The sequence below is a fragment of the Acomys minous genome (assembly GCF_964271855.1).
Source record: "Acomys minous genome assembly, chromosome: 1".
NCBI lineage: Eukaryota > Metazoa > Chordata > Mammalia > Rodentia > Muridae > Acomys > Acomys minous.
In genome coordinates, this window is record NC_140483.1 from 53,559,624 (window position 1) to 53,572,090 (window position 12,467).

Here is a 12,467-nt window from a genome sequence, read left to right on the forward strand (position 1 = left end):
CCCCCTCTCACCCCACACTCGTCTCACCCTCCACCTTCCTGCTCACCCCTTCAGGTCGGCCTGGGGTGGCAGGAAGGGAGGTGCTGGGCACCGGCTGTGAAAAGCAACCCTCCTCCTGCTCAGAGAGAGCTGCACTGCACCAGGGCGTATACCGGCCCAGCGACCCCAGCCATGCAGTCCACGGAGCCCTGGAGCCCCAGCTGGGGTACAACGTCCTGGGACTATTGGGGCTCGGGCTCCCTGGACCAAATGGAGCTGTGCCCGGCCTGGGACCTGCCTTACGGTCACGCCATCATCCCTGCGCTCTACCTGGCGGCCTTTGCCGTGGGCCTGCCAGGCAACGCCTTCGTGGTGTGGCTGCTGGCCAGGCAGCGCGGACCGCGCCGGCTGGTGGACACCTTCCTACTGCACCTGGCAGCCGCCGACCTGGGCTTCGTGCTCACGCTGCCGCTGTGGGCTGCGGCAGAGGCGCGCGATGGCCACTGGCCTTTCGGCGACAGCCTGTGCAAACTCAGCAGCTTCGCGCTGGCCGCCACGCGCTGCGCGGGCGCGCTGCTCCTAGCGGGCATGAGCGTGGACCGCTACCTGGCCGTGGGCCGGCCACTGAGCGCGCGGCCGCTGCGTACCCCGCGCTGTGTGCGAGCCGCGTGCTGCGGCGCCTGGGCTACGGCGTTCCTGGCGGGTCTGCCCGCCTTGCTGTACCGCGGCCTGAAGCCGAGCCCGGACGGCGTGGGCAGCCAGTGCGTCGAGGAGCCCTCGGATGCCCTCCAGGGCCTCGGTCTGCTGTTGCTACTACTGACCTTCGCGCTGCCTCTGGCTGTGACCCTGGCCTGTTACTGCCGCGTGTCGCGCCGCCTGCCGCGCGTGGGTAGGGCCCGGAGCAACTCGCTGCGCATCATCTTCGCGGTAGAGAGCGTCTTTGTGGGTTCCTGGCTGCCCTTCGGCATCCTGCGTGCCGTCTTCCACCTGGCGCGGCTCCGGGCGCTGCCCTTGTCCTGTTCGTTGCTGCTGGCGCTGCGCTGGGGTCTGACCGTTGCCACCTGCCTGGCTTTTGTCAACAGCTGTGCGAACCCGGTCATCTACCTCCTGTTGGACCGCTCATTCCGCGCCCGGGCCCTGTTCGGGATGTGCTCGCGAACCCGGCGTCAGGTGCGCAGGATCAACTCGGCCTCCTCTCTCTCCGACAGCTCAGTGTTGTGGGGCCGGTCTCCGAAGGTGAACGCTGCCTCCGCTGCCTCGTAGCCTCCCCCGGGGCAGAGCAGGTAGAGCAGCCACGGAGCTCCAAAGAGAGGAACCACACTGAGGGTGACGGTGCTCCCAGATGCGCCTGGGGACTGTCCATTGGCTTTCTCAGAACGAAGACTGGCTGTCTCACAGACTGATAGGGACAGGGAAGGATGGGGGTTGTTTCTTAATTTTCCCCAGAGCAAGAAAGGTTGTAGACACCAACCTGGAGGTGGGAGGGAAGGGGGTTCCCTTGTTCAACCCAGACTCTGAATGGCCCTTCTTGTCTCTATTCTTCGCCCTGCCAAAGCTGTCTTCTGAAAAGTTTCTTCTCTGTGCCAGCTCTTTAGCAGTGCCAGGAGTGCTCTCTCGCTCTGGTCAGGGCTCTGGTTACCTGTGCCCATGTTGGCTTTTAGTTTTTCAAAGGCTCGCCGAAGACATGGTGACGAAGCCCAGGGTGAGCTGCCTAATTTGGTCCTTCCCACCTGTTCCCTCACAGTACCTCCCCTGGAGGAGTGGTGACGTTGTTTCCCTTGTGGACTCTGTGGGACTCACCTTGGAAGTTGTTCAGGCCTTCCTTTGAATGCTGGGATCCGAAACTTGTCAGTGGGTATTCAGATTCCCCCCTCACTCAACCAGGGACCCCGGGTTCTTCTGTGAGTTCACATCTCAATAAAAACTTCTGTTGTAATAATATAAATAAATAAATATATATATAAGAAAAAAAACGTTTTAAAAAAAACAAGCTAAAAAAACAAAAACAAAAACTCTAGTTGGCGACCATGTCTTGTACGTGAACAGCCAGAGGGAAATGGATGGCAGAAAGTGTGTCACACGGTCAGGCCAAACGCAACTCAGTTGTTTAGACACTTCAGGGGAGGGCCAGCTGCACCTGAGAATTTGTCTTTTAAAGGACATCTCACATCTTGAAGGTTGCAAGATGAAAAGGGGGAAAAAATGAGGAAGATGTACAGCATCTGCCTGCCAGGTGTCATTTCAAAGAAGAGATGTCTAAGTTTGATTTTTAAATGTGGTCCAGCACCACCACCACCCACTCACCCACCAACCCATCCTCACGCTCTTGGGAGCCCTTCCGGGACAAATGTTTGGAATTAACCGTTTCAGACTCTGGTTTATCCTCTGAGGCTTCTGGAAGACTTATAAAGTAAATCTTTGTATTTGAGAGGATTTTGGCTTAGGAACATTTTGATCATCGAGAGAAAAGGATTCCCTGACCGGAGCAGCTCTCAGGAACACCTGGGAAGCACATCCCGGCTGGGTTGGGGAGTACCCACACGGCCGGTGGTCAGTGCTAGGTTGGGTCTGAAGACTGGCATTCTCTCAGGCTGTTTGCCCTTTTCTCGTCCAGCACCACTGCATTCTCGCTAGCACTTAGGACCATTGGCTTTGGGTATATTTAGCATCACAACCCACTTTGACTCCATCTTGCTGCTGCTGTTGTCAAAAAGAACATCTCGGCACGTCACCCTCCGTGTCCTGTGAGCAACAAGGCTTGTAGCCTACAGGTCACTTGGGCCAGCAAGATGTGCTTTGGGCACTTTCAAGTCTAAGAGCTCAGTCTATACCATAATAGCCCTTCCTATCCTCACCAGTGCTTCCTGGGGTGAAGGCCCCAGGGGTGTTGGGACAGGGGTGCTGACCCTCATCAAGGTGTGTGTGTGTGTGTGTGTGTGTGTGTGTGTGTGTGTGTGTGTGAAGACCGAAGCTTACAGAGCAAGTGTTGCTCTAGGCTTCTAGGACAGCTCTGCCTTCTAGGTGCATCTTCGCTTTCTCAGCTGAGCTCCCTAAAGACAAAGACAGAGAAGGCTTCTGGAACCCAGAACCCACAGGAAGTTTTTATCTGCCCCACCACCCCCATGCTTACTGAAAACTGACAGTCTGGGCCGCCCCCCTCTGCTCCCAGCACAGAGCTGTGCACTGCATGAAGAGCAGGTCCCTGTCTTGGGGTGCAGCACTCAGATGGGCTGTCAAGTGCTCCTTGGAAATCTTTCCTTGTTCTGTGGAGAATGAGCTTCCACATCCTGGTGATGGAGATGAGGCGTGGATGCAGGAGCTAAGAATAGCTTGTGGAGGGCAAACAAACTAAAACCTTATGGTGAGCAGCTGTCCATCTTCGTCAAGAACTTTAAAGACGCACATATTCCTATCCCTTAAAAACCAGACTCCTGAAATCTGGTGCCCCATATTTGATCACGTCCCCTGGATGGCGAGGCCTGGTGGCACTCAGAGGAAGGACAGCAGGTTACCAAGAAGAGACTTGATACCCTATGAGCATAAGCAGGGGGAGGAGGTCCCCCTCAGTCACAGACATAGGGGAGGGGAGTAAGGGGAAAATGGGAGGGAGGGAGGAATGGGAGGATACAAGGGATGGGATAACAACTGAGATGTAATGTGAATAAATTAATAAACAATATTTTTAAAAAGATGTCCAGACTCCTTAACTGTATAATTATTTACTTCTACTCTTTCCCAATTCAATAATCCTAAACAATGAAAGATGGATTGCTGAGTAAGAGAAGTTTTTAAAGATTTAAACCTAAAAGGAAAAAAAAACCTAAATTTCAAAATGTAATGCTATGCTTTCATGACTATGAGAGACTAAAATGCAAATTTTAAGATGTCATTCGAGGAGAAATCAGGAAATGTTGACGGGTAAGTTTCCAAGAGGAAGAAAGTAAATTTCAGAAGTTAAATAACCTCCCTACACTTTGATTCTAAGGATGGAAAAATTGTCAGCACTGGTTTTGTTGGGGGGGAAATGTTAAAGTGTCCCTTAATTAGGGTTTTATTGCTGTGATAAAACACTATGCCCCCAAAAAAAACTTGGGGAGGAAAGGGTTTATTTCAGTGTACCGTTCCACATCACAGTCCATCACTGAGGGGAGTCAGGGCAGGAGCCTGAGGCCAGGGTTGATGCACAGGTCATGGAGGATGCTGCTCACTGGTTTGGCCCTTGTGTCTTGCCCAGTCTAATTTCTTATACCATCCAGGATCACCTGTCCTGAGGTATCACCATCCACAACAGGCTGGGCCCTGAAATATCAACCACTCATTGAAACCCCCACAGGCTTGCCAACAGGTCAGTCTAGTGGGGGTATTTTTCTCAATTAAGATTTTTTTTTTAAGCACCGGGAGTGATGCACACCTTTAATCCCAGCACTTAAGAGGCAGAGGCAGGTGGTTCTCTGAGTTGGAGGCCAGTCTGGTCTACAAAGTGAGTTCCAGGACAGCCAGAGCTATACAGAGAAACCCTGCCTCAAACACAACAACAACAATTTTTTTTTTTTACCTCCAAAGACCCCAGAGCTTGTATCAAGTTGCTATAAAATTAGGCAGCACCATCCTTTGGATCAACATAATCTTTTGTTCTTTTGTTTGTTTGTTTTTGTTTTTTTCCAGACAGGGTTTCTCTGTGTAGCCCTGGCTGTCCTGGACTCACTTTGTACACCAGGCTGGTCTCGAACTTACAGCGATCCACTTGCCTCTGCCTCTTGAGTGCTGGGATTAAAGGCGTGGGTCACCACTGCCTGGTCTTTTGTTCTTTCTTACCCTTTCCCCTTGCTGTTCACTAATAGAACCACCAGATATTTTATTTGCATGTTTAACCCTCTGATAGGAATATGTACTCTATGCGTACAGGCATTTTTCAGTTGATATCATGCTGTGTCCCTGTGCTGCATGCCTAGAGCACAGTCCCCATGCAGCAAGTAAATGGCCAGTAAATGACTAGATAAATGACAGGGACCAGGTCATCATGTGACATAATGTGAACAGTGAAAGAAACGATGTTGCATTTTATGTCTGATGATAGTTATACTTCATTAAAGGGCACAGGGAACAGCTAGAAGAAAATGCAATAAGTGTGAGCAACATCTGTGTTAGAATAAGAGTGCCACAGAGCCTTTCCCCTGCGTTTATAAGCATTTTAAGGGCCATTAGCATCTATTGATACTCCCAATACAAAGAAGCTAGAATTAGACCAGGACCTGGCTCCCGCATGGTCACATTCAGTTGTCTGTCCCTGGGCCCCTCACCCAGGCTTCTAAACTGAAGCTGGGGTGATCATATCTGCTCTGCTCTATCACAGATCAAAGGAAATGATGTTCTTGAAAGTGCTTTGTAAGTGATGGTATTTCAGACAGATGTTCCCTAAGAGCATGTCCTCCGGTTAACATGTTCCAGGCCCTGCTGTCCCTCTCCATCCTTTTACTGTGCAGGGACCCATGGGGCTGCCCTGGAATCAAAAAGGTCAACATCTGGCCCCAGGCTGATCCCTAACCCAGCAGGTAAAAAGCTAGAGTTCCTGGGGCAGGAGGATGATGACAAAGGGCCGGGGGGTGGGGGGGGGGTGGGGGGGGTGAGGGTGGAAAGGGCAGGACTGGGAGGGAAGAGGAGAGAAAGAGAGAGGGAAACTCCAGGCAAAGGCTGGCACATGGGCCCTGTGTCGTTCTTAATTTGCCTTTTGTGACTAATTCCGACCTTTCCCTCACCTCCCTCGACCCTACAGGTCTGTTTCCAGGGCACAGTGTGGGAACTGGGGCCCAGACTGATGAGTGATCTGGGGAGTTCAGAAAGCTGGCAGAGCCAGGGTGTATGTTAGTGGTGTGTGATATGACTCAGCTCCCCTCCCCACCGACGGCAGAAGGACCCCGGACGCTGTGAAGGCATCACACTTGTGGGATTTTTATCAGGTCTAAGCCCCTGCTCTCCCTCAGCTGAGAAGCCAGCAGGAAACTACTTACACACCCCACCTGACCCCTGACCCCAGATTTAGCAACCAGGACAACAGATGACCAGATCAGGAGATTCTGGTAACTTGGAGGGAAGGAGAAAGCAAAGATGTGAAATCACACTCCCTCTCCATTATCTTTAAGATCAAAAAGAATTTGCATGCTTGTGTTACTCCACCTGAGGCGTGTGCTTACAAAACCTCACAGGATTTTAGCACTCTGGCTAGTTTTGTCCGTTCAAACCAAGCCAAAAGACAAAACAAAACAAAACAAAACAAACAAACAAACAAAAAAAACCCTCACAGCTATGCCTCCATTTCTGGACTATAGTTTGCTCCAGATGTAGTCAAGATGACAACCAAGAAAAGCCATCACAGAATTCATGCCCACTACTGAAAACATGGTCAAACCCCAAGGCTGGGTAAGTCAGAGACCCAAGGAGAGGACCTGCTGATGTGCTGCTAAGTGGTCACGTGCTCAAACTCCCTTCTGAATACTTAGGTTTACGCTCAAACACTTGTGCTCCTTTCCCTTTTGTCAAGGAACTTTTTGCTGCAGTGGGTGGTAGTTAATGAACAGTCATTACCGCTAAACATGCCCAGAAACAACCAAAACAAACAACAAAGCTGGGAGGTGTAGGCGCACGCCTTTAATCCCAGCACTCAGAAGCAGAGGTAGGTGAATCTCTGAGATAAAGGCTGAGTTCCACAACACAGAGGCTACACAGAGAAAGCCTCTCTCCTCCAAAAAAAAAAAAAAAAAAGTGCTGAGAAGAAATGACTAAGTACCCAGCCTTAACTGAGACATTTATTTCAACCCTCCCCAGTAAGGATCACAGAACAGCAAGGAGAGTGGAAGGGCCAGGGGACTGGAAGTGCTAGGACACGCCGTCCTCTGGACACGGCTGCTGCGTACACAAGTTGGTAGCAGCTGTGGTTAACTGCCCAGATCAAGTCAGTTGAAGATTTTAGCATGGAGGGCTAGGGCCTCCAGTAGCTCCCTCTAGCTGGGGAGCTATTGGCAGGTGATAGCTGGCAGGGAAAAAAGAGTCACTTTTCTTGGGGGGCGGGGGGGCGCGTAGCTGGGGAGGTAGACTAGCCTTGCCCCAGAGGATGCCGCCTGACCCATCTGTATATGGGCAGCACTGACTGGACTCAGTGGGTTATAGAGAAGAGGGCGTGAAGTTAGGAGAGAGATGTGTTGGGAGGCTCCAGAGAGAACTGGAGGAGGGGCAGCGACGGGTATAACTAACGACGCATTATATACGTGTCGTATAACATTTTCAGAGAATAAAAAATATAGAAAGGGGAAATGCAAAGAAAAACATGAAGACATATCACGCTATCACAGATTACAGAGCATATTAGTCTTTTCCTTAAAGTTTTTTTTATCTTCTATGTATATGTGTCTGTGTGTGTGTGTGTGTGTGTGTGTGTGTGTGTCCACAGAGAACAGCAAGTGCTTTTAACTACTGAGCCATCTCTCCAGCCCTGTGTGTGTGTGTGTGTGTGTATGTGTGTGTGTGTGTGTGTGTGTTGTGTATACTACATATATAGTTAGCTATAGAAAAGAACATATATAGTGTCTTTTCGACCTAAGTTGGGGCAAATTTATATAAACTACTATAAGTCTGTTGTGCACACAAGTATGTGTAGTTTCTGGCTCAGGCTTGGTATTAAAGTAGTTACTTGTTAATATAGGTGTGTGTGTGTGTGTGTGTGTGTGTGTGTGTGTATACAAAGTAATGCTAGGGCTTGAACCAAGACATCCAGCCTTGCTAGGCAAGTTCTCTATCACCAAATTACAGTCTTGACCCTGCTACTCTACGCAATACACATTATAGCCCAGGCTAGCCTTGAATTCATGATTCTTCTGCCTCTGTCTGAGTGCTGGGATTATGCTGTGATCCCCATGTGTAGGTTGCAGTTTGCCTTTCTTAATAATGTTGCCTTTTATTGTGTCTTTAAATATTGTTTTAAAAGAAATAATATAAACTGCTCATTTTTTTTGTTTTTGAGATTAGGTTTCTGCGGAGCCAAGGATGGCCTTTAACTCATGATCTGCCTGCCTCAGCTTCCCTGAGGCAGGGATGTGCTACCATGCTCAGCTACCTTTTCAAGTTTTACTCATATAATTTAACCCAATAATTCAGGATAAGCATCCTTGTATAAAATTATTTATGCTCAGAAGCCAGGATGAGGCGAGGAGGATCATGCATTTAAAGCTGCTCTGAGTTATACAGTAAGACCCTGTTTGGGAGAGAGAGGCCATATTCCACCCTGGACACATTGCTGGAAGTGAAATTATTCATTTTTTAAAGAGTCTTTTTGCATAGTTCAGTCTTGATCTCAAGATCCTCAGCCTCCACATGCTGGGGTTTTAGGAGCGTACTTACACATTTTTGACCCTTAAAGCAAACATTCTGTAATGTTAGAGATTCCAACAGCCTGAGGTCTCTGTGTGTGTGTGTGTGTGTGTGTGTGTGTGTGGTTTGACCCAGGGAGATGTGATAGATAGGGGTGATTCATAACAGCTCTCTTGCCTGTTCTCCGTGATGTGTGTGCACTCCCCATCTCCACTCCACACCCCTCCCCCAAACAAGTCTGGTTGGGGACCCCCCTACTCTAGATTCTAGAATCATGACGCCACAGCAGGGTGACTGGCTTACCAGATCAAAATCAAACCTCCCCCGTCCCTTCCCCTTGCTCTCTCCTTTAAACAAAGTGCCCCCAATCTCAAGTCTCCACCTCTAAAAGTATTATCACTACAAATAAAGCTGTGATAGACTGAGACAGCTCAAGAGCCTCTGCTCTAACTGCAGCAACTTTCCCTTCTGTACATCTTCTGTAGAAACCTTCTCCGGTGTGGGTGTGGTCATACGTTACACTGCTGCACTCGTGTGCCGTTTGGCTTTTTCTTTCTAGATGTATTTTCTTATTGTATGTGTGTGGCGTTTTGCCTGCAGGTGTATGTGTATACACGGTGTGTGTGCTTGGTCCCTGAGGAGGTCAGAAGGTGTCGGATGTCTTGGCTCTAGAATTATCAGTGGTCCTGGGCTGCCCTGTGGATGCTGGGAATTGAACCCAGGACCTCTGCAAGAGCAGCCAGTGCTCTTAGCCTCTGAGCCACCTCCCTAGGCCCCGTGTTTAACCTTTTCTTTTGCAGAGCACTCTGTATGATTTTTTCCTGTGTCTCAATCTAGATTTCAGAACTGTCACTCTGAAAGCTTTGTCTGTGGCCAGAGCCCAGTGTGACCAACCATGCCTCCTTTCCTAGACAGTGAAGTCACTCAGGAGATTTTGCTATAATAACCATGGTTATTCCCTCTCGTAGGGGAATGGCTTAGAACATTTGTGTCAAAAGCCAACAGACACTTGCTGCCTGCCCCTCACCTGGGCTCCTTCCCTTTGCTGGTCTGTGTGACAGTATCACACAGAAGATAGAACTGTCCACGGCAGGGACTGTGGGCTGGTGAAAACACCGCATGGAAAGCATTTCGAAAAGCAGCACAGCGCGCTGACATTCACAACTCCTTCCGCCACTGCCTGCGTTCAAGCCTCGGCTCTGCATCTCACTGGCCTTGTGACTTTGGCTAAATTAGCTATTCTCTTCTGTCTCCCAATCCTCATTTATAAATCAGGGATAATGTCTACCTTAGAAGGTGGATGAAAAGGTTAAATGTGTTCCTATCTGGAGAATTTAGAATTATCTCGAACATAATAAGTGTTGTATGTGCTGTAATTGACAGTAACGAAACAAACAACAGACTATTTGCTGAGCGGCATCACATGCTACGGCGGTTCTGGATTATTGTCTCTCACAATTCATCAAGTAAATGAGACTCTTACTTTGTAATTCCATGTTCCAGAAAGCAACAGACTACAAACAAAGCAATGTTTCTATGGATAATTTGAGTATCCATTCATTCACAAAAAGACAGAAAATGCGGAGTTAGTAGTACAGAAGAGGGACATAGAAGCCTATTGGCCCTTAGCTTGGGGTCAAAGGAAAAAAAAATCCCACTGAAACTAAAACTCATGTGATGGCTTCTAAACTGTGAACTGGTCTCCTGTGTATTTCCTGGGTTTCTGGAGAGTGACTGGTCAGTGTGTCCGTGGGATAGAAGGTCATGAGTGGACCAAGGACACTTTGTCTCCCCGTTCAAAATGTCCTTCCAGAGGCTAGAGTGACAACTCAGAGGTTAAGAGCGCTCGCTGCTCTTGCAGAAAACCTGGGCTCAATTCTCAACACCCATGCGGCAGCTCATGGAGGCCCAGGAGCATCTGTAATTGTAGTGCCAGAGATCTGACACCCTCTGCTGGCCTCCACGGGTACCAGGCACATAAACACCCATGCATATAAAATAAAATTGCAATTGTAGCCTTTATTTATTTATTTACTTACTTGCTTGCTTGCTTACTTTTCTGTTCAAGGCAGGGTTTCTCTGTTTAATAGCCCTGGCTGGCCTGGAACTTACTCTACTGACCAGGCTGGCCTCGAACTCACAGAGATCCACCTGCCTCTGTCTCCTGAGTGCTGGGGTTACAGGCGTGTGCCATCGCACTTGGCTTAAAATGTTATTTTTAAATATGGCCTTCCAGAACTCAGAGAGAACCCTGAGCTGAGAGGACCTTCTGTCTCCACAACGACAGCTCCAGTGAAGTGTCACACCCCCCACTGACAGCCTGCTGCCCTCTGTCCTGACACTGGGACAGATCAGAAGACTTCTTTGTGGTTGGATAAAAGGACTTCCTGAACCCCTTATAGCTCAAGTATTCCAAACATCCTGCCTGCCCATGCTCCTTCTCCAGATACTTATTTAGCATATTGCTTTTATGAAAACCTTTTTTTTTTTAATTAAAATGAGTATCAACAAGAAAATATAGGGCCCTATTAATAATCACTAAGTCTGGGGCTAGGGGTGTAGTTCAGCCGGCACAGGGCTTGTCTCGCATGTGCAGAGCCCTGGGGTTGAGTCCCAGTACCATTTACCAGGCATGATGGCTCACGCCTGTAATCCAAGCACTGGGGAGGTAGAGGCAGATAGACCAGAAGTTCAAACTCATCCTCTGCTACTCAGCAAGTTCAGGGCCAGCCTGAGCTACATAAGACCTTGTCTCTCGCAAGTCTACATGATCGGTAGAAAGGAATTCATTAGACAGATTGAACCCTTCCCCTGAAGCCCCGTTTCCTCACCAGCAGCTCCCCACTAGAACTCTTTAGTATGTGTGGCTATGAGCAAATAGACACACCACCGCTTTGACTTAAGTGAACTCACAGAGGCCTGGGGATGGGCAGGGGTTGGGGTCAGAGCTCGAAGACAGAGGGAGGAGGAAGTCGCACATGGCCTATTTCCACTAAGTAGACAGCTACTGTCTGACCTCAGTGAAAACCACCTTCCTCTTTTCTCCTCGTACCTAAGAGACCTTAAGAGAGACCAAAGATGTTAGGTATTAATTTGTTGCTGGGGGACCCAGCCACAGCTCCGGTTTGGCCCCCGACACAGGAGGTGCCTGGCCTTTTGAAGCAGCCTAGTCACGAAGCCACAGGAAGTGGAAGATGGTTACTGCCAAACAGGTCTGGATCTTCACAAATATAACCATGCAGAAAGCTAAGCATTGTTTTCCTGAGGGTTAGAAGTGAGGAAGAAGAAAATGGGGTATTGCTTTTGTAGGCTAAAAATGTAAGAAAACATCTCTTTAAAAAGCACTACCATTTACTGGATGAGTACTATGGGCAAAGCATAATGAAGAAGTGTTTTATGTGTGTGGGCTCACTGTCACGGCCACAAAGGCGGGCAGGAGAATGAGGATCCCAACCCACCTACTTTACAAAGGAAGAAATTGAGGGTCTCTGGCATAATTTCCTGTAGCTTTCTATAGAGTAGGTCGATGCTACCACACTGAGCCCAGCAGACCAGACTGATAGTCACTCACCAAAGTTCAGTAGCATGGAATCAATCAGATTTTCTCAGGAGGAAGAGACAAGAGCTAAATCCTCAAACTGGATCTTTTAACTAGGAAGTTCCATGGAGCTGCCCCTTAGGTAAAGTGACCAGGGTAAATTTCCCACCAGACGCTCGCCTTCAGCCCCTTCAGCTGACAATCTCTCTGCTTACCCGGGTCTTACAATCCTCCAGGGCAGCCGGGTGTGGTCGCACATGCCTTTAATTCCAGCACTCAGGGAGGTAGAGGCAAGTGGATCTCTGTGAGTTCGAGGCCAGCCTGGTCTACAAAGCCTGTCCAGAAGCACTCTGATGCAGTACAAACACACGTGGGAGGGCCGGTCGTTAGTTTGCAGCCCTGATGGGACCTGGGTCTGTCCTCTGGCCTGGAGGGGACAGCCACTGCCAGGGAGGAAACAGGCAAGACTAGACCAGTGAGTCCCGAGACCCCATTGTAGCTGACTTCAAGGTTTTCCTGAAGAACCCAAAGGCTTTTCCCGAGGGGCCTGTGGAAGGCTTAAAGCTAAACATCCTTGGGGGCCAGGGGT

General features: G+C 49.3%; 1 protein-coding gene across 1 annotated transcript; it reads left to right on the top strand.

Moving 5' to 3' along the window:
• On the top strand, positions 1-1,867 carry GPR25 (G protein-coupled receptor 25). Its single transcript, XM_084798057.1, has one exon. The coding sequence runs from the start codon at positions 172-174 to the stop codon at positions 1,240-1,242; it is 1,071 nt and encodes a 356-aa protein (XP_084654183.1). The 5' UTR covers positions 1-171; the 3' UTR covers positions 1,243-1,867.
• The last annotated feature ends 10,600 nt before the right edge of the window (positions 1,868-12,467 follow it).